The sequence below is a fragment of the Sturnus vulgaris genome, chromosome 8 (genome assembly GCF_052056855.1).
Source record: "Sturnus vulgaris isolate bStuVul1 chromosome 8, bStuVul1.hap1, whole genome shotgun sequence".
In the NCBI taxonomy this organism is placed as follows: domain Eukaryota; kingdom Metazoa; phylum Chordata; class Aves; order Passeriformes; family Sturnidae; genus Sturnus; species Sturnus vulgaris.
Genome location: NC_142250.1, coordinates 24,407,243 through 24,427,654, shown reverse-complemented (window position 1 = coordinate 24,427,654; position 20,412 = coordinate 24,407,243). Strand labels below are relative to the sequence as shown.

General features: G+C 60.9%; 4 protein-coding genes across 5 annotated transcripts; 2 read left to right on the top strand and 2 right to left on the bottom strand.

The window, feature by feature from the left end:
* Positions 1–253: 253 nt before the first annotated feature.
* On the bottom strand, positions 254–1,222 carry AVPI1 (arginine vasopressin induced 1). The gene is made up of 2 exons (XM_014885986.2): positions 489–1,222; positions 254–408 (listed from the first exon to the last, which is right to left on the bottom strand). The coding sequence occupies exons 1-2, from the start codon at positions 1,166–1,168 to the stop codon at positions 351–353; spliced, it is 738 nt and encodes a 245-aa protein (XP_014741472.2). The 5' UTR covers positions 1,169–1,222; the 3' UTR covers positions 254–350.
* Positions 1,223–1,614: 392 nt separating this feature from the next.
* MARVELD1 (MARVEL domain containing 1) lies at positions 1,615–2,428 on the top strand. The gene has a single exon (XM_088169220.1). The coding sequence runs from the start codon at positions 1,760–1,762 to the stop codon at positions 2,285–2,287; it is 528 nt and encodes a 175-aa protein (XP_088025346.1). The 5' UTR covers positions 1,615–1,759; the 3' UTR covers positions 2,288–2,428.
* Positions 2,429–5,433: 3,005 nt separating this feature from the next.
* On the top strand, positions 5,434–10,396 carry ZFYVE27 (zinc finger FYVE-type containing 27). Of its 2 annotated transcripts, XM_088169207.1 has the most exons (12): positions 5,434–5,752; positions 5,832–5,902; positions 5,973–6,159; positions 6,320–6,415; positions 6,605–6,717; positions 7,409–7,539; positions 7,901–7,972; positions 8,138–8,158; positions 8,351–8,495; positions 8,754–8,800; positions 9,274–9,355; positions 9,578–10,396. In XM_088169207.1, the coding sequence occupies exons 1-12, from the start codon at positions 5,556–5,558 to the stop codon at positions 9,640–9,642; spliced, it is 1,227 nt and encodes a 408-aa protein (XP_088025333.1). In that variant the 5' UTR covers positions 5,434–5,555; the 3' UTR covers positions 9,643–10,396. The 2 variants fall into 2 exon arrangements, with proteins under 2 accessions (XP_088025333.1, XP_014741484.1); XM_014885998.2 differs by lacking the exon at positions 8,138–8,158.
* Positions 10,397–13,364: 2,968 nt separating this feature from the next.
* SFRP5 (secreted frizzled related protein 5) lies at positions 13,365–15,499 on the bottom strand. The gene is made up of 3 exons (XM_014885921.2): positions 14,968–15,499; positions 14,209–14,286; positions 13,365–13,838 (listed from the first exon to the last, which is right to left on the bottom strand). Exons 1-3 carry the CDS (start codon positions 15,497–15,499, stop codon positions 13,498–13,500), a joined length of 951 nt encoding a protein of 316 aa, XP_014741407.1. The 3' UTR covers positions 13,365–13,497.
* Between the last annotated feature and the right edge of the window lie 4,913 nt (positions 15,500–20,412).

The following is a 20,412-nucleotide window of genomic DNA, read 5'->3' as shown; positions in this document are numbered from 1 at the left end:
CTGGAACAGATTGCCCAGAGAGGCTGTGGAGTCTCCCTCATAAGAGATATTCAAGAATCATCTGGATACAATCCAGACACCTGTGACACCTGCTCTAGGATGACCCTGCTTAAGCAGGGAGATTGGAACAGATCTGTGGGTTATCTGTTCCACCCTGACCCGTGGTGTGGGGCTGTTCCCCTTGCACTAATGTGCCGTACAAGAACCTGGACTATGGTTCTGCCACTCAGGCATGGGCAGGACACAACCAGCCACCACTGTCCACCCTTTATTAACCATTCATTGCACCCTGCCCAGTACACTTAGGGTCCTTGGAGAGCTGCTCTCCACGGCCCAGCTTCTCAGCGCTGCTACATGGATCCCGAGCCTGTCTCTCCCCCGCAGTTACACTCCAGCTTCTCCGCGATCCTAGGGGCAAGAGGTGTGTGTTAGCGGTATGGCCCGGCCGTTCTTCCCGCGATTGCCCCGCCGCCGCGGGCCGCACCTACCGAAGGTGTTCGAAGCGCCGTAGCGCCGTCATCCCGCCGCCGGGCTGGGCCGGTCGCCGTCGCCGAAGCCGCCGCAGGGCCCGAGCCATGCGCCGCTGGCCCGCGTACCGCCAGACAAGGCGGGCGCGCTCCTCGGGCCGCTCGGCCCCGCCGCTCCGGAACAGACTCCGCAGCTCTCGTAGCCCCACGCCCTGGAAGATGTTGGCCGAGGCGCGCTTACGGGCGCGGGCTGCGGGCGCCGCCCGTCCCGGAGAGTCGCTCGCCACTGAGGCCGGAGTGCCCATGGCCCTGGCCGCTGCGGGCACCGAACAGTCGGCGTCAGGCTCCAGTGTCGCCGCCCGGTCCGGTCCGCCTCCCCCGGGATCCGGCGCGGATGCCCAGTGAGGAAGGGAGGGCATCGGGGGAAGGGCGGTCCGAGACACCGGGCAGGGGCCCAGCCACGCAGGCGGGGCCGCCCGGGAACACGGGAGACGCCCCGGCTCGGGCCGGGGCACGCAAGTCCGGTCCCGCCCTGCCCGAGGCGCTGGGCCCCGCCGTGATCCACTTTCGCTCCGACGCCGCCCCGTGCCCACGGGCCCCTCGCACAGACCTGGCGGTGGCGGCTCCGCCTGGTGTTCGCTGCATTCCCGGACCCGCTTCGCGCCACCGCGCCGGGGTCCCGCCACAGCCGCGCGCCCCATTCATTCACTGTCTGCGTGCTGCCCTGCCCCCTGGCCAATCCCCGCCCACTTCCCGCTTCCAGGACCAATCGGCGCCGAGGGGCGCGGCTGTCCCGCTCCGCTGAGGAGGCCACGTGGCGCAGATGACGTCATGGGCGGGGTGCGAGGCCTCGCCCCCGGGCGGGGCGAAGCCGCGCCTCATTCCGAGAGGAATCCCGGATGACGTAAGGGGAATCCCGGCGCGCCCCCCTCCGGCCTCCGCACGGGGTCCCAGTGCGGTGTCCCTGGACCCCGCCGCTGGCATCGGTTGCCGTCTCCCACGTCCTCCTGCCGCCCCTCGGTGTGGCCTCCTCCGGCGGCAGCAGGGCGCGGCGCGGAGGGGAGGGACGCGACGATCCTTGCTCGACGGCGCATCCGCGGCGGTCCTCGGGTGTCCGATGGGCTGGCGGGAGGTGCGGCGGGGCGCGGAGGCGGGGCAGGGAGGAGAGGAGAGAGGAGGCCCCGCGAGGGGAGGACCGCTAAGTGCCAGATGTTTGGCAACGGGCAGGGAGGAAGTCGCTGCCGGGGCCCTGAGTCCCGCCCGAGCCGCGCCGGAGAAGGCAGGGCCGCGCCATGGCCCGCACTGCTCCCCCGACAGTGCCGCCGCCCCCGGGGCCGCCGGCCCGCGGTTCCCTCAGCCTCCATCGCGCCTACCTGCGGAGCCCGCTGGGCCTGCTACGCCTGGGGCAGCTGGCTCTGGGCGCTGCTTTCTGGGTGACGGTAGCGGCTCATAAGTACGAGGGGGCGGCCCACTTCGCTCTGTTTGCCGCCGTCCTGGTCTGGCTCCTCACTCTGGCCCTCTTCGGGCTGAGCCTGCTGGGGCGCTGGGAGCTGGTACCCTGGCTGGGCTCCCGCTGGCTTCTCACCAACCTGGTGCACGACCTGGCACTGGGTTTGGGGCTCTACGCAGCTGCCACTGGCATCATGGGTCACAAGGCCAAGCAGAGGAGCTTTTGCAATCTGCCGGGGTACAGCCAGCACTGCCTGTACAGTGCCTACCTGAGTGCCTCCATCTGCGGGGGCATCACTGCCTGCCTGTACCTCTTCTCCGGCCTCTATTGCCTGTCACGGCGTTGCCAGGACCAGCGAGACATCATCTGAGACCCCATGCCACTTGGCTCCCCTTCTCAGCTGCAGACGGAACACAGCCTGTCTTTGGGATGAAATGACCCTGCCACCCCATCCCCTCCTGGCTGACTGCACTGCAATTCCTCCAGAGACTCCTGCACAGACGGACGGACAGACAGAGGCCTTTGCCAAGCACAGCTTCCCCTGCAGCGCACCAAGACAGCATGGACACCCAGCCATTGAACAGCCCTTCTCCCAGCCCTGGACAGACGTAGGCTACTGCAAGTGGAAGGACCCAAATGGAGAGCCTCTAAGAGGGATACCAATCTTTGGGAGCCCCCCCTGGGACTCAAGCCAAAATCCCCTGCCCCTGGTCTTGCAGATGCTGCTTGCTCAGGTGGGTGCTGACTTTTCTCTGGGGTGGAGGGGGACTGGCCTGGGGGAGCTGAGCTGGGGGCAGCAGTGCCTAGTGGAGTTGGATGGGCATAAACTCCCCTTGCCTGCTGGCAGTCCTGTCTTGACATTCCAGCTGCATGGCGCCTCCACAATTCCCTAAGGGAGGCTCTGAGCTTGGCTTCCCCAGCCTGGGCCCCTCATTCTGTCTGGCCTGAAAACATCCTTCATCTTACTGGAGCCCCAAAGGGCTCAGCACCTCCCTGTCCTGCACTTGAGGAGTGTGGAGACACCCAGGTACTGCACAGCCAGATCCAGCATCACCCCAGCCCAGTCTGGAGATTGAGCAGAGCAGCAAGACCTCCATTGCTGTGGAAGGAGGGGAAGGACAAGTGGAGCCGTAACCTGTTCTGTGACCCTGGGCCTCCAGCCCTGGAGTTTGTACAGTCCTGGGATGGGGCCAGGTGCCCCAGGGGTTGAGGGGAGCCTGTCATGGGGTTGTTCTCTCCTCCTGCTGTCCCTGCAGAGAGATTTGTGGCTCCAAGCCACCCAGAGCCACTGAAACAGCCCTGGGGCCAGGCAACTCCAAAAGGGACAGAAACAGCCTCGCTAATGGTTCTGGAGACCAGCCTGCAGCCCTGTCTCTGCCGCACTTGGTTTATCATCCTGGAAAATTTTCATCTCTGGACTCTCTGGGACTGGGCAGTGCCTGGAGACTGTGGTGAGATGAAGGGGAAGGGTGAGCATTGCAGCATGGCAGTGCTAGGCTGTGCTGGCACTGTGGTCATGGTGGAGCTGGGGCCAGGCATTGTGGGAACACAACTTGTCTTGGAGAACAGAAGAGGACACTGGCACTGGAGCCAGCCCAGCCCTGGATCAGCTTCCGCAAGCCACCAGGTGCCAAGCCCCAACAAGGCCATGTAGGGCTGACTAGAGACATGGGCAGCCAGAGAAAGAATTTTTGGAGCAGCAGCACACTAGGGCTGCCCTGCCACAAGCCCTCCTCATCCTGCTTGGAGGCAGGTCCTCTCTATTGTTCCTGGTGCAAGGGAGGGTCTGCTCCAGTCTCTGTGTAGACTCAGATCAGTGAGATGGGTGTCCCCAGCAGCTAGCCACAGCTGCCTGTTGCCTGGGGGTTTCCTGAAGCCTTTTTTGAGGTGAAGAGCAACAGCCATGATTCCCCTGGGGGCTTGAAGGGATCTGGGATTGGTACTGGGTCACCACTTTCATGGTGATATGCTGTCCCAGTGAATCATGCTCAGGGGCCCTGCCAAGCCCCAGGCCATGTACCCCTTCCCTGGGTAGGACATGCTGTCTGTGCCCTGTGTCAAGGCTGGTCCCTGACACTGCCTGCCTCTGCCTTAGTCTGGTGCAGCCCTTGGCCCAGGCTGTCCAAAATGCCCTCGGTGCTTCTGCCACCACAAGTGCCTTCCCCTGGCTTTCTGCAGCCCTGTTTGTCACCCCAGCTCTATACCCCTACAGCCTCCTTTCAGGTCCCAATGGATTCATCTTTCAAATAAAGCAATGTTGGCGCTCACTGAGTGTCTGGGGCTTTGTGCTGGGGCTGGGACCTGCTGGGTGTGAGGTCTGAACTGAGATCACACCCAGCTCTGTAGCCCTGCACCCTAGGGCCTCTCTGCTGGGAACTTCTGGCAATGGTCACAAAGTTCTGGGATGCTCTGGGGTCACAGGCAGGCTCCCTGATGCTGAGCCACTGCTCCTAATAGAGAGGCTTAAGCCTCTCCCCTTGGGGACAGGGCCTATCCCTGGCCCTTTTGCCTTTCCAGAGACAGGGCACAGCCTGATGCTCACAAAGGCTCCAGACAGAGCAGAGGGAGGCCAAGTCCCTAGGGCTCTGTGGCTATGGGATGTACTGAGGACAGGATGTAGCTGCATTCCTAAGTGCCTTGTCACTCTGTGCTGAAAGGACCCTCAGTCCCAGGGCACCACTGGGCAGTCACACTCTCTGGCCCTTGGTGGGTCAGGGGCCAATGGAGGGCTATTGGCATCTCCCAGGACTGGCTACAGCTCTAGGACGCACTCTTGGGACAGAGTTGAGTCTTGGACCTGGACTTGCAGCTGGGGTGTCACTGGGTCGCCAGCCTTCTGCCCCTGGGACACATGCCCTGTTCACAGAGGCTGCAGGCAGACGACAGCAGCATTGTACCCTCATTGTCCAAGAGCCAGCATAACGTTATAGCAAGGTTACAACTTTTGGCATCAGATGAAGCCCAGGATCCCCTGAACATCCTGGGAGCCAGCATCCCTGCTCTACTGCAAGCACCTTTTAGGACCATGGTGCCCGGAGTGGTGCGAGCAGGGCTGCAGACTGCTGGGCAGGACAGTGCCAGTGCATGCAGGGCTGGCCTGCTCTGGGGGCATGGAGGGGCTGCGAATGAGCTGCCAGCCACGCTCATGGGCCTGTGGGGAACCTTTGCTCCCTTCCAGGGACTCTACGTGTGAGGCTGCCCTCTGGCCTCTCCTCGGGGAGAGGTGGCCCAGCAACCTCATGGGGACAAACCCACTGTGCCCGACACAGCTGGATGCCAAGACTCAGACTAGAACTGAGCCCTGAACCAGGACTGGACCTGGATCAGTGCCCAGCCGTGGACTGGGATCGGATCCAGGCTATGACTGAGCCTACACCAGAGTAGACCCGAATCGGGACCGGGCCGGGACGCTGAACAGATCCTGGCCGCGGGGCCCGAGAGGGGCAGGGCCCGGGAGCGGCGGGGCGGCCCCGAGAGCGGCCCGTTCCGGCCGGGGCGGGGCTCCGGCGGCTCGCCCGGCCTGGCGCTCCCATTGGCCGCGCGCGGGGCTCACGGCGCGCCCGGCCGCGTCACGGGAGCGCGCGGCGGTGTCGGGCCGAGCGCGGCCGGGCCGCTCGGCTGCCGCTCCCGGTCCCATCATGCAGGCGATGGAGCGGGACGGGGCGGCAGGCGGCCCCGAAGGGGCGACGGGAGCCGGTGAGGCTCCGCCGGAGCCGTCGCTGCCCAAGGCCGCCGCTGCTTTCGATCTGCTGGAGCTGGTGCGGAGCTACCGGCGGCTGGAGCTCTACCTGGAGCCGCTGCGGGACGCCGCTGAGGGCGTCCGCTCCCTCCTCCGGTAGGTGCGGCCTGGGCTGGGATCGAGACTGAAACCGTCCCCGGGGTCTCATGTCCCTTGCCTTCTCCCCTGTCGGCAGGTGGCAGCGGCCTGTGTGCTCTCTCCTGGTCTGTCTCGGCCTCAACTTCCTCCTGCTCACCCTCGGCCAAGGTGCGTTTCGGGGCTCAGGGCCGGTCCCCTTCCCGGACCCTCCGGGCTGACGCTGTCCCGCCTCTTGCAGCTGCCTGGTACTCGGTGCTCGCCCTGCTGGTCGCGGTACCGGCCCTGCTGGGTTACCTGCAAGAGACGTGCCGGGCCCGGCCCTCGGAGCCGGAGCTGGTGCGCAGGAGGTACCACAGCATCCGCAGGGAGGATCTGCGCAAGGTGCAGCTGTCGCGGCAGGAGGCCATCGCCCAGGTCAAGAGCTTGTGAGTCCTTGGGGCCTCCCCAGCGCTGGGACTGTGCGGGCCTCGGCAGCCAGAAGGGCTGTGGGAGGCTCCTGCCAGTTTAGCTACTGTAGCCTGTGTGAATGTGGGGAAGGAGGGTTGTGTGTGTTTGTGGGTTGTTTTGTGACTGTCTCATTTGCAGCCTGATCCAGCTGGAGGGGTTTCTGAGCGGGATGTGCTGCAGCTGTGAGGCAGTGTACCGTGTGCTGTACTGGGAGAACCCCACTGTCTCTTCCCAGTGAGTAGTACTTGGTTGGGTACTCTGTGGTGGGCTTGGTGGGGAGAGGGGCTCAGCCAGGCCTGCGGTGCTGTGGTTGATTTGTTTGGTACTTGGAAAGAATAAGTGGAACACTAGACGAAGAAAGGAGTTTTATGCTGTTGTGTGAGTTGCTCTGACTTGACCACAGTATCCTGCTGCTTTCCACAGGTTTTATGGGGTGCTACTGGGCACTATCTGTGTCTTCTATCTGCTGCCCCTCTGCTGGGTCCTGGCCATCCTCAACAGTACCCTCTTTCTGGGCAACACCCAGTTCTACCAAGGTACGAGACCTGGCTGGAAGTGCCCTGTGTGGGTTGAGTTGGGGAAAGGCCCTCTGAAGCTAGGGATCCTGCCCTGGAAGTCTTCCTCACATGAACCCACTGTCCCAAGTCAGGCTCTACCATAGACCCTGAACCCCCCTGAAGGCAATGATGGCCTGGGGGTGGTGCTGTGCAGCAGTGTGGGTGGTGTGGTCCTGGGGCTCAGCTGTTGGAAGTGAGACTCTCTCCTGATGTGTGTCCCAGTACAGGTGTTGTTTCCTTCTCTGTGGTGTGGCAAACCAGGGCCTGTCAATGCAGGCCTCCACCCCTCTTGATCCCTGACCCTGCTCTTCAAGACTTCAAACACATTCAGTGCCTGTGGCAGTATATGACAAAACGTGGCAGTATATGAAAACGTGCCATTGGAAGGGAGAGGAGCCCTCTTCTGTGGCTCGTGCTGGAGGAGTGTGGGATCTGTCTGAGCTGTGATGTTGGCCCCTGCCATTCCCATTTCTGAGCTGGGGCAGGTGGTGGGGGGATTCCTTTCCGCCCTAACTTTGATGTGTGAGCAGAGAAGTGCTTAGGACATCTGATGAGTGAATGATATGTGACAATGCCCCCCCACCCCGAGCCCTGGCAAATGGCTTTTGTGTGATGTGGCTGGGAGTAGGGAAATGCCACTCTACTTCAGCTGTATTTCCTTCTTAACCAGTGATAATGGAGCTCAAGGCCTCTATTGAGCAGTGTGTGGGCTCCAAACCCCTCGAGAGGGCTCCAGAACCTGCTGATGCCCTGCCACCAGCTGCTGCCCCAGATCGGACCCCCACCCCCACCAGTGCAGAGGTGAGATAGGGGCAGGGCTGGCAGTTGTTGGGTGGGAGCTGCAGAGTCAGCCCTTGGGTCTGACCGTGCTTGTGTCCCTCTACACACAAACTTCTTCCAGCTGCCAGCTTTGCTGGAAGCTTGTGAGCCACTCCTGAGTAACTGGGATGCTGCTCTCTGCCCTGTGAGCTTGGCTCAGTCCTTTTGCCACATGTGAGGATGTGGTCTGAGGAGGCAGGGGCTCACTTCACCTTCTGATACTTGTGTCATCTGTGAGGCTGCCTGGGGTCAGATCTATTGTCCTGGAACCTGCTCAGAAATGTGGGGCACCTTTGAACAGAGGTGGGGGTACAGCAGGACTAGATTTGTGAATCTCTTGTAGGATCTTACCCCTGGCAGTGTGGAGGAAGCAGAGGAGGCAGAACCTGATGAAGAGTTCAAGGATGCTATTGAGGTTTGAGGCTGGTTGGGGTGGGCTGTGCCTGCAGGGCAGCTGTGGTGGGAAAGGGACAAAGACCTTGTTGGGCAAACTAGGTGCTCAGGGAGAGTGACTGTGGGGCTGGGTGCCTCTGGGTCTGTATATACTCACTCTCCTCTCTGTCCCATGCTGCGGGAGAAGGAGAACCAGCTGCTAGTCATGGTGAGTACTGCCATGCCATGGTATGGTATCTCCTCCCAGCTGGAGCTTTGCCTGTTTTGCTGGTGGCTTGTAGAAATAAATGCCAGGCGGAGCACCCTGCTTGTTGGGTGCCTGCTCTGGCATGGGCTGCCCTGCAGCCCTCATTGTGCCCCCAGCCACCCCGCTGTGCTCAGCTGGATCTGCTCTCTGCAGGAGGATGATGAGAGCTCTCAGTGTTCAGCAGATTTTGACCTCAGCCTCCCAGACAATGGTTTTATGAGCAAAAATGAGGTGATCCGCAGCAAGGTGTCACGCCTGACTGAGCGCCTGCGCAAGCGCTACCCCAGCAACAACTTCGGTGAGTTGGGGAGCAGGTGCTTCTTGGGGGAGCTCAGCAGTGTGGGGTCTGTGCTGCTTCCAGTGGTGACCATTGGACTGGGAGTGGAGAGAGTGGTGTGGTACCTGCTAGACTACAATGACCTTTTCCACTCCTAGGATTGGAAGATGCAGCAGTGTCATCTCTGAGCTGGCCTTTTACAACAGCTGTGGCTGTTCTTGTGCCACTTGCAGCCCCAGGCAGCAGAGCCCTGTCTGACCTCTGCTCTCTTTTTTCCAGGGAACTGCACAGGCTGTGCTGCCACCTTCTCTGTGCTCAAGAAGAGGGTGAGTCTTCAGCTTCTGCCCCAGCTTGCTGTCTGCACCTGGGGCAGAGGTGTTGCTCATGTCTGGCTTGCCTCAGCGTTTTCAGGCAGCTCAGGTGTCTGGCCTCGGTCACAGCCTAAATGACCTCAGCTAAATACTGAGTACTGTCACATGCCTAATAGCACCAGGGATCCCTTGTGTTGTAGAGCATTTGTACATTTACTCCTTTGGAAGCTGCCTCAGGCCAAACCCACGTGTTATTGTGGAAGGTACCTGCTTTGTGCCCTGGTTTAGACCATTTCCTGTGGCCTTTCTGGTGAGGCAGAGCAGAGGTTTGCTAGTGGAAATGACATGTTGCCTTATCTGAGCCCTGAGTGTGATGCTTGGCGCAGTCTGGGCAGTTCTCAGAAGGAGGTATAGACTTTTGGTCCCCTTCACTTACTCCTGAATTAATCTAACATACATCTGGGGCTCACCTCCATCTTTCTCCACAGCGGAGCTGCAGTAACTGTGGGAACAGCTTCTGCTCCAGGTGTTGTTCCTTCAAAGTCCCCAAGGCCGTGATGGGAGCCACGGGTGAGTTGAAAGGTGGAGGGAAGAGCTCCTGCTTCCACCTGTTCTGTCTGCCCAGGCATTTGCCCCAGCCCTGGTGGGGAGGGTAGACAGGACGTGCCCAGCACAGATTGGCTCAGGACAGAGCAGTGATGAATTTGCAGCTCTTGAAGCAGCTTTGTGGCTGGGGTCCCTCGCCCATGGTGGCAAAGGGAGATCATCTCTGACATTTGCTTTCCTTTCCAGCCCCGGAGGCTCAGAAGGAGACAGTATTCGTGTGCGCTCTCTGCAACCAGGTGCTCATCAAGTGATGAAACAGGCCCAGCCAGCTCCTGTGTCCTACATTGCCTGAGACCTACGACAGCAGGCAGGCACCCTTGCCATTGGGAGCCCGGACTGTTTGGATTCCAGCATGGCATTCCCCTGCCAGAGGATGCTTGCACTTGTGCTCCTCCTGCCAGCTCCAGGCTGGATGGACCAGCCCTCCTTGCCATGCACCAGCTGGGTCCCTATGGTGGAGCACTGCCCATGGCTGTGCCCCATTCCTGCAGCTGCTCCAAGCCCTGGGTGCTCTCTGGCACTTGCTGTGCCCTGCCACGTGCTTGCCCAGGCCCTTTGGCCTGGCTTAGTGATGGAAGAGCCATCCTTCCTACTCGTGGTCCTGCCTTCACCTCCTGGGTGGGGCAGAACAACCTCAGGGCTCTGTCCCTACCTTTTCCAGCACTGTGCTATAAGTGACTGTATTTTTGGGATCAAGTCAGAGCTCCTCCTGCATCCCTTGGGGTCTAGACTAGCTAGGTTTTTCATCCTAGCTCCGCTAAGACTCTGCTAGTCACTCCTGTGCTCCTCAGTCTCACTGCCTGCAGGTTTAGTCTTTTTTCCCTGGATTTGTCTGTTGCCCAGAGGAGAAAAGAGAATGAGTTTGGGTTGGGCTGTGTGGTTGGATCTCCAGTGTGAGAAAAGGCAGGAGTTGGTGCTGCTCTGTGCACTTAGTGACTGCTGCTTTCTACTACAGATTAATATATAATTGCATATAGAGAATGATCAATAAATCTCTTGTCCTCATCTGGCTCTTGTGTCATCCCAATGAAAGCTGTCCCAGTCCCATGTCACTCTGACACCTCCGTGGCCTTGGCCCTGCTGTGCTGCAGGTGCTCCTGGAGAAATAGTGTTCCTGTGCCACCAGCTCTCCATGCTTTACTGGAATTCCCATCTTCTGTCCTGCTGTAGCCTTGTTTGCCCCCTGCTCGGAGCTGTGTGCAGCTGCCTGTCAGCTGTGCCAGGGCTGGATCCTGCTGGGTTGGAGCCACGGGGCACCTCAGCTCTGACAGGAGCTACTGAGCTTCCTCTGCCTCCTCGGGCTGCTCCTTCCCCTGCCCTCCCAGGCGGTGGTCCCACCAGCTGCCTGTATGCACAAGGATGACCTTTCCTTGTGTGAACAGCAAAGCTCCCAGCTATCCCAGGAATGTGACCCTGGCTGCTGTGCAGCTGGGAACAGCCATGGCCTGGGTCCTTGCCAGCCAGCTGCAGCTTCCCCCAAGCCAGGGAATCTGGGGGGCCAGTGCCTACCAGGCTGTGATACCCAGCAGTCTGAGAAGTTGCTGGAGCTCAGAACTTGCTGCAGGCACTCACCAGTGTGGGAGCTTCTATGGGGCAGGCAGCCTAAACACTTATCTTGGCTGTGGGCTCATAAACTCCTTCACATGGAAATTTGGAGAAAAGCTGGACTTGGAACTTGATGATGAGGGTGTCTGGCTTGTGCTGCGTGTGCAGGGGACTGGTGTGCAGAGGGCTGAGCAGTTAGTGGGGGCAGTGGAGCAGCTGTAACACTGGGGAGGGAGGGGGCTGTGTAGCACCCCAAGAGCTGTGGGTGTGTTTGTGAGGGTATCTGCAATGAGATTATTACTGGGCTGTGAGGGGTCAGCTTGCTCAAACAGCTGACAGTGGGAGGCAGAGGAGCTGCTTGTATTTCTAGAGAAAACACTTAGAGCAATGAGCACTATAGCCATGTATGTCTGAACATTCTCTGGGAAGATGCTAATGACATTGAATACAGAGGGCTACAGATAAACTTAGGCTGTGGGGGATGGGGTTTTATTTATGCTTTTTAAGTTTTGCAATAAAATGTCGTAATCGACAGTGTTTATTCCTATGGAAGTTTAGCAGTCAAGCTCTGAACATACCTTCTAATAATGTTTGAATTTTTCCCCTTTTTGTTTTCCCGGTGGCCAGGGAGGAGTGCCTGCTCCTGGTGTGAGGCTGGAGCAGGGGCTGGCTGCCCCATGTTCCTGGCTGGCTGTGGGGCAGGGGCATAAGCACCTTTCCCTGGCAGAGCGGGAGATTTGGGGCTCTGGAGTCTGACCAGTGGGGCCAAGGCCATGCTCAAGGAGGGCAGAGGGAGAAGAGGTCACTCCAGAGTAAGGGCAGGTGTACAGTGCTCGTCAGCCAGAAGAGAGTGGGTGCAGACATCCTCAATTTCCTTCTTGTCCCAGGAGGCTCCCTGAGGCCAGGCCAGCTCCGAAGAGAAGACACAGCGTGAGGCAGTCAGGCACTGGGTAAATATCCTGGCAGCCACCTTTAGGCCCCCCTCACCCTTTGGGGACTGGTGGATACAAATATGCACTGGATAAACAGGACTGGGTCCTTCAGGCTGCACCCTTGCCAGCTGGGGAGTCGAGCTGAGCTAAGGGACAGCCCCTGCTGCTATGAGAGGGGCTGGGCTGAAGGCTGCCCTGATCCTTGGGCTTTTGGGCTGGCTAGTGCAGGTGGGTGACCCTAGGAATCTTTTTGGAGGATGCTGGAGTTTGAGGCATGGGAGGTCTGGCAGCCAAGCAGGGCTGGCAGGAAGCTGCAGAGATGACTTTCATACTATAAGGTGTGAGGAGGACAGGGTTGGAGGCTGCCTGGTCCAATATCTGCCCCCTATGCTCAGTGCCGGCTTCTCACAAGTGCTGTGAGCTCCCAAACCATAGATTTATCCCCTGGGGTGATGAAGGAAGAAACTCCCCTGGCAAACCACTGCCAAACCCAGCTGTGGGGCTCCAGCAGCAGTGAAAGCCCTGTCCCCCCCCCATCCTACTCATCTCAATGCCCTCCCAGGCTCCCTGGAGTGGCAGAGGTGCCCGAGTCTCCAGTGATGCCTGTGACCACTGTGAACTGCATCCCTTGGCTTGGCTGGACTACCCAGGTTCAGGCTCTGGGGCTCTGGGCACGGCACCTGGAGTGGGGCTAGGGCCAGATCCTGAGGTGACCCCACTCCTTCAGGCTGCCTATTCAGTGGGCAGGACTGGGACCCCCTCCCATTCTTCTGGGGTCCCTGAGGAAGCCCCAAGGGGCTCTTACCCATGAACTGCAGTGAGTTGCACACAGACTTCTCTGAGGTGGAATAATTTACTGTGGTGTTGATGGGCACGGGGTGAGTGGGCTGGGTCACAGCAGGGGTGTGTGCGAGGGATGCAGCAGGGATGGTCTGGGGCGCTTGGAGGTGGACGCCCCTCACACACTGAGCCTGGTATGGGGAGTGGGGGAGCCTGAGAAGGGTTTGTGCTGCTCTGGGCACTTGGTCTTGAAAGGGTCACTCTGTGGGAACAGGGGGCAAGAGGGACCTGCCTGGGCTGGATCTCTGTGAAGGTGAGATAATCCAGGGCTGGATGTGAGCTCCAGGTGAGGGCATGGAATGTCTTGGTGGGCTGGAATAGGGATTGAGGGGGCTGAGGGTCTGTGGCATATCATGAGGGTGCTGGGCAAAGGACACGGGTGCAGGGTAGGGGTCCCACGTGTAGCCAAGAGGGCCAAGCAGGGATCCTAAATGAAAGCAAGGGTCTCTGGGTGGGGAACCTGGGAGTAGACAAGGGTCTCTGGTGCAGACCAGGGCTCACAAGCATGCAGAACAAGGGTCCTGGGTCCAGACTAAACTCCTGGGCAGGGGTGGGGGTCCTTGGAGAAGAACAGGGGTCCCAGGGATGCAGAGCAGGGCTCTCAGGAGGAGGCAGGGGTCCTGGCTGTGGATGAGGGCTCCCACAAACACAGCAGGGAATCCTGCAGGTGCAGAGCTGGGTTCTAGGGCACAACCAAGGGGCTGAGGTCCTGGGGTGCAGCCAGGGAGGCCGTGGGTGGGATGTTGGGCCAGTGCAGGAGTTTTGGGGAAGGGTAGCATGGGCAAAGCCCTAATGCTGCCCAGCCCCATAAAGCAGGGGGTGGTAGAGAGGGCAAGGGTAGGAGAACATGAACTTGACTGCAAACTTCATCTCCTTGTTGTGCTTCTGCCAGGGGTAGATGGCCAGGAGGAGCAGGCGGCCGCCCACCTTGCGGCCCATGACCAGGAAGCTGCCACTGAGGCTGTCAAGCTGGGGGCAGGGGCAGGCACCCGCATTCCTCATGTACAGCACCATCTTCTTGGTGTCCTTGCGCTTCAGCGGGCCCAGTTTCAGCACCTTCTTCTTCTGGGCAGCCACCAGCCTCCGCTCCCCGTTCTCCTCCGTCACCTCCTTGATGCGCATCTTCACCACTGTGTGGGGCAGCACGGTTGGGGGAAGGGAGCACTGCTGGGATTCTGGGGAGGGTCTAGGCCAGGAACCTGTGCAGGGCAAGGTGCAGCCCATCCCTCGATTGGGTCTCTGGGGAAGTTACTGGGTGCGGGAGAGGTCCAGCAGAGGCCCCCAGTGACCCTCCCAAAGTCCCATTCTGCCTATCTCCCACCAACATCTCCTGTGGTCCACCCATCCCATGCATAAAGGGTCCAAGGGAATGGCTCAGGGGTCTCCCACGGGGCTGTCCCCATACAACCATGCCCTCTGGCCAACTCCCACCCCAGCTGTCGGACCTAGGGGAGGCAGACCCTTGTCCAGGGGAGCTGGGAAAACGACCCCAGCACTCACCAAAGTCACTGGAGCACATCTGCTCCATCATGCCATCTGCCTTGTGCTCCATCTCACACTGGGTGCAGATCTTGGACACTGCGGTGAGAGACCAGTTACTGTCACAGATTCTTGCTGCTGGTACTTGTCACTTGGGCCAGCTCCTCGGGGACGCACTTGGGAGAGCCCCAGCTGCTCCTCTGCTCCCTAGGTAGCTGTGCTGGGGTGATGCAGGGAGGCAGAGCACCTTGCTGACCAGGTTCATCCCCCAGGAGGGTAAGAGATATGGGGACACCCTCCCATCAGATGCTGGCATTTTGAAGCACAGGAACAGTAAGGGTGGCCCCAATCTAAAGGCTGTCACAACCCTGATCCTGACCCTAGGCTGCCTTTGGGTGATGTCTCCTCCCTGCCTGAGGGGACAGCCACCTTGCAGCAGCAGTGTGGGGCTGACAGCTGCAGGTGCGGCAGTCTCTCTTGCTGCTGACCTGGAATCCAGTGGGAGGAGAGGGACACAGCACCGTGGTGGATCTGCCAGTTGTTCCCACCTCATCCCATGTGCTTCCTTATCCTGTGACAGTTCTGTGCAGGCAGCTGGGAGCCCAGTGCTCCTGGGCAATGAGTGGTTCCCAGACAAAGCTGATACAGTGCCCACTCCTGCCCTGCTGCAGAGTCCTTGGCCAACAGCAGTGTGCTGGGCTGTGCTTTGAGGGGCGAAGGGATGGCTGTTCAGGGGCTCCACATGCATTCCCATCCAATTACAGTACCCTTCCCACTTACCTGGTGGCGGCGTGGCTTTGCTGTTCCCAAACTGGACGGCGATGCAGAGCTCGTGGTCAGAGGGGAACTTGCCACAGTGCAGCATCTCAGGCCAGGGGAAGCCGTAGGACTCCATGACAGGGGCACAGGAGTCACGTACCACCTCACAGAGGGAGCGGCAGGGGTACACGGGCCGGTCGAGGCAGACAGGGGCGAAGAGGGAGCAGAGGAAGAGCTGGGTGTCGGTGTGGCACTGCTTGGCGAGCAGGGGCACCCAGCTGCCAGCCTGCTGCTTGGCTTCGGCCATGGTCTCGTGCTCCAGCAGGTTGGGCAGCCGCATGCGCTTGTAGCCCACGTCGCGACAGAGCTGCATGTCGGGCGGGATGTCGAGGCACTGCGGCTCCCGCCCGTAGAACCGCCCGTGGGGTAGGCTCTCGGGCTGCCACCCGTAGTAGTCGTAGTGCTGCCCGCCGCCCAGGGACCCTGCCAGCGCCAGCCATAGGGCCAGCAGAGCCGTGCCCCGGGAGCCCGAGGGGCTGCCCGCCCGCGGCATCGCCGCTGCCCGCCTGCCGCTGCCGGCCCGGCTGCCGAGCGGGACGGGAGCGCGGCTCGGCACCCTGCCTGCTCCCTTAGCGCCTCCCACGCTCGCTGCCCTTTCTAAGGAGGTTGGAGACCTCGCCGGCAGCCAATCTGCTCTGCCTGCTGGGCCCCCCGGGGCTGGCCCCCGGCTCCCCCTAGTCTGCCCACACCGCTGCCACCTCCCGCCCTCCTTCCCTGCCCGGCACATGGTGCTTCGTGCCCCTCGCCCTCCCAGGGAGCCCCCCCTGCAAGCACCCCCTCAGCCCACTCTGGCTCTGTGTGCCCCTAGGGTGATGCTTTCTAGAAGGGCTGGCTCGCCTGTCCCATCGCAACGTGTTGTGGCCACAAGTTGCCCCCGTTATTCACCAGTCCTGCTGTCCCCATCCAACCTGGCACCCCAGAGGTATGCTCTGTAATGGGGCAGGGGACCCTGGTTCCTACCCTGTGCCATCCCACTCCCCACTCTTTTCTCCCAAGACAATATGCTTGGGGTGCTGGGGTCGAAGGAAGAGGACACCCCAGAAGCTTCATGCTGCAGCCCTGGGAGGGCTGCTGTACCCAGGTGCCAGATGTGCCATCAACGAGGCAATGCTATGGGCATGGGGTCCTTATTCCTCATGGATGGTTCTGCCAACCTGCACTTTGGGCAGTCTGTGGTCTGGGATTACACCTTCCAGCAAAGGGCTTGCACCCAGGCTTTGCCAGTGCTCAGGCTGTGGGTGAAGCTGGAGCCCAAGTGATGTGAGGGTCCGGCCCAGATGACATTCCCCCATTCCCTTGGAGATGGGGGGTGCGAGGCTTAAGACCCCATTAGAAACTCATTTGTCTGCAGGGGTTATCTGGGGCACCCCTCCCTTTCCCATGATCGATGCCTCTGCCTGGCCAACGGGCTTTGGGCTGCCGCTGGCCCCTGCCCACCGGATAAGGCAGCTCTGTTAATGGGCGATAGAGCAAACAGTCCAGTGCAGGCAGTGATAGCAGCTGCTCTTTGCCCTGGGCTGGGGGCAGGGACTGTCCCCCCAGCCCTGGTGGGGTCCATCTGCTTTGGGGCAATGCTGGGAGCCTCAGCTGCACAACCTGCCCTTCCCTGTAGCCTGCCCATCCTGCCCATGCCCTCTGTGCTCAGCACCCATCACTGCATCACGCAGTGATGCTTGCTTCCAGCCCGAGGGTGGGCTGGGCTCATCCTGCCCCAGTCAAGCCCCGGAGATGGCACCATTAATGTGTAACTGCCGGGGAGCCCGATAAGATACAGCAGCCTGTTATCAGGGCTGCCTGGTAGCAGGAGGGAGGGTGATCGAGGCATCAGGCTGTCACGGCAGGAGTAAGATTGTCTGGAGATAAATGCTGATAGAAAATAGCTAATCCGTGATGGATGGGCTTGGGCAGGGTGTAATTGCCATGGGAGCTGGGCTGGGAAGGGGCTGGTGAGGCCTGGGAGCAGAGGCAGAGGGAGGCTGGGTGTGCAGGATGGAGCTGCCAGTGGCGGATGCTGAGCGCAGCCGCGAATGTGCCATGTCCCTGGGCTGTTCCCGTGGCACTGGCAGCACTGTCCTGCTCTTGACCATGGACCAGCTCCTGGCTCTCAGCCTGCCCCATCCCACAGCCCACTCTGGCGTTATTCTACATCCCCAGTTCCTCCCAGGAAGGTGTTTGGGATGCTGAGCACTCTGTGCCAGCTGGCACTGCACCAGATGAAGGTGAGGGGGCTGGCGAGGCTGGGGCTGAGCAAGGGTGTCCGTGCCAGCTGCCCCAGTCTCTTCATCTGTCATGACGCCTTCATTAGAGCCCTGAGTCACCTCCTGGCCATGCTGCGGGGAGCAGGGCCGGCCCCAGAAGAGCGGTGTCTGCCCCTTGCTCCTTCTGCGTGCCATGTCCTGGCAGCCTTAGCTCCGAGCTGAGACTCTGCCTCTGCTCTGGGGAGTCCCTGCTGCACTCGGATTGCTTTCTTAACCCTTTCCCACCCAGGATGCCCCAGGCTGATCTGGGCTGTGACCCAGAGAAGGGGATGGACCCAAGACAGCTGCAGCTGGCACCCTTCCCTGCGTCTTGTCTACGCAGGCTGCTCCAATGCCCACATCCCCGATCTGCACCCATGCAGCTGGCTGTGAGACTGACACTTGCTTCTGTCACTCCAGAAAGCTGGCTGTGCCACCGCTTGTGTCACTGCCTGTACCACTTGTCACAGCAGCGAGCCCGGAAGCGGGGCCTTGAGCGCTGCCCTGTCTGCGGTGAGGACCATGGGGACGACCAGCCAGGGTGGCATGGTAAGGGAATATCCCCTGGGGGTGCTCCCTCGACCCTCCCTGCGGAAGACTCGTGCCTGGTTGTAGCACAGAGCAGATCCGAGCCAGGGAAGCAGCAGGCTCCCAGGAAATGAGAAGCTGAGCGGGGTCCCGGCCGCCTCCTTCCATCCTTGCGTCCCCACCTACTCTCCTGCCGCAGCTTTGGATGCTACCGACCTTGTTTCTGCCAGCAGAGATGGATCCCCTGGGCTTCGGTGGGTGGGCTGAGCGAGGTCCCTCCCATCCTCCTCTTTCCCCATCCCTTCATCCTTCTTGTCCCAGTCCCGCACTGGTGCCTGGGCTGCAACAGTGCTGGGCTTGGTCTGCACCCAGTGTGGAGCAGGGGCCTTTGGAGAGGATAGCGCACCGGGGCTGGCCATGCAGAGAGTCCCAGGAGGGGACGGCGCGCTGGGACTGTCCATGTCCCGTGGGGCCCAGCAGCTCCCTGGAGAGAGCACCCTGCAGTGGGGCAGTGCTGGGCTGGCAGCACGGCTCCGTGGGGGTGGTCCTGCCTGCGAGTGGCCGCGGGAGGTTGAGGCATGACTGGGGACACCGCGGGGTCGAGGTTGCCCGGGGGGTAATGTGTGACCATCGGGGAGGGTCAGCAATTGCCGTGCACTTGCCCCGCGCCCACACACGCTCCGCTGCCCGGCAGCCCTAGGAATGTGCTGGCAGCGCTCCCGGCCCAGCTGCGGAGTCGAGCCTGCCCTGGCGCCCTCCCAGCCCCCACCAGCACCTCCTGGCCCTGCCCAGTTCCTGCCAGCTCGCACACAGACCCTCCCTGTTCGCTGCCGGACACCCCGATCGTGGCCCCCGGCATTTGGTCCTGCTCAGCAGGGCAGGCAGGGAACATGTCGCATGTGCGGACCCTCTGAGGAGGAGTCCCTTTTCCTCACAGCATGGCACCGTGCGTGGGGACCTTCTCTGCAGGCTGTTTGTCCCTCCCCGCCCCACCACGTCTGCTCCCACCACAGTGGGAGCGGTGTGGGAGCAATCCTCGCCCAGTCTCTGCTCCCAGCTGACACCTTTGCTAATGGCAGACCTTGGCACCTTGCTCTGAAACCACATCCTCCTCCGCTTGCCTCTGTGCAGGAGGATGCTGTGTCTCCCAGCGCCTGTAGACTCCTGTGGGATATGCTGAGGGGCTGACCCCACCCTCTGTGGGGGCTCCCAGTGCAATGGGGGTCCTAGAACCACCCCTTCAGATGGACACAGCTGGACCGCAGGTGCCACAGAGGGATGTCCACACTCAGGGTGCCCAGTCTGACCCCAGTAGGGTCAGTTGGCCAGCTGGCCCCAGTTTGGGGCACTCTCCATGTCCTGTGTGAAGGGGCAGGCTGGAGCATTTGGAGCTGTTTTCCAGAGGCTCACAGTGTGGGGGCCTCGTCCCCCTCCCTTTTCTCTCCCAGGTGCACACACCTGGGATCTCTCAGGAAAGGTTATCAGCTAATCACGCTGTGTTTGTGCCTCCCAAATGTCACCGTTGTCTTCACTGGGATGGTGAGCTCATGCTCCCCACCATTACTGAAAGCACTTCCAGTGCTAGGAGAAACAGCTGCCATGCCCCTCTGAGGCCCCTTTGAAGCAGAGCTGGAGCTGCTGACAGCTCTGACAGGTCGGAGAGGGGTTCAGCAGGCACTGGGTGCAGGGTGGGGCTGCAGGGGTTGATCCCAGGCTGGTTGCAAGGCTCCAGCTGTTCTCCATGGACTCTGGTCATCCTTGTACTGCAGGGAGGGTTGAGATGCTAGAGTGAGGTGCAGCACGATGCACCCAGAGACATGCTAGGGACACCCCCTGGTCCTGGTCTGGGTGTCAAGTGCAGGGGTTGGAGCAGGGGCAGTGCTGGGCCATGTCTGCTGTGGTGTGATGGGCACAGGCACATTGTGTGTTGAGGGCTGGCCATAGGGGTACCAAGTGTGCCCCATGTCTGTCCCATGGGGCCGGGGGCAGGGCCTCTGGCAGGTTAGCCAGGGCCAAGGGCAAGGAGAGATCTGCGGAGTCCGTCTGCAAGACAGGTCAGCCCTGCCTCATTCCAGGTGCAAGGGAAGAGCCAGGCAAAGGAGTAGAGGCAGCTCTGGCACCAGCCATGCCTATCCCTGCTGCTGGGCAGCCTGAAAAGTCACTGCTTTGGGCCAAGCAGATGGAGCAGAAAAGTCAGAGCTCTGCCAGGACCCCTCACAGTGCAGTGGTCTGGGGAGGGCAGCAGGGCCATGCAGCACATTGAGGCTACCCTGAGCCCCTGCTGTCCCTGCTCCTACTGCCTGGGATTCCATTGGCTATGCCAGCTCCCCTCCACCTCTGCTCTGCCCTGCTGGAAGCCATAGCACAGCATGGCATGGCATTACACAGCACCAGCCTGTTCCTTCTGCATGGAAACCAGCAGGGTCTGTCCCTGCTCTGGCTAAAACTGGAAAGTCCATGATGCCACACCCTACACGAGGGAGCTGGCAGACCCCAGTGGGCACTGGAGATGCCACAAGGTCTGCAGGCACTACAGGCAGGGCCGGGGTCTGTGTGGTGAAGGGGAGTGCTCTGGGACAGGTCTGTGTCCTGCCTGCCACTGGACAAGGCTTGGTCCTGGGCAGTATGGCTGGCAGAAGGC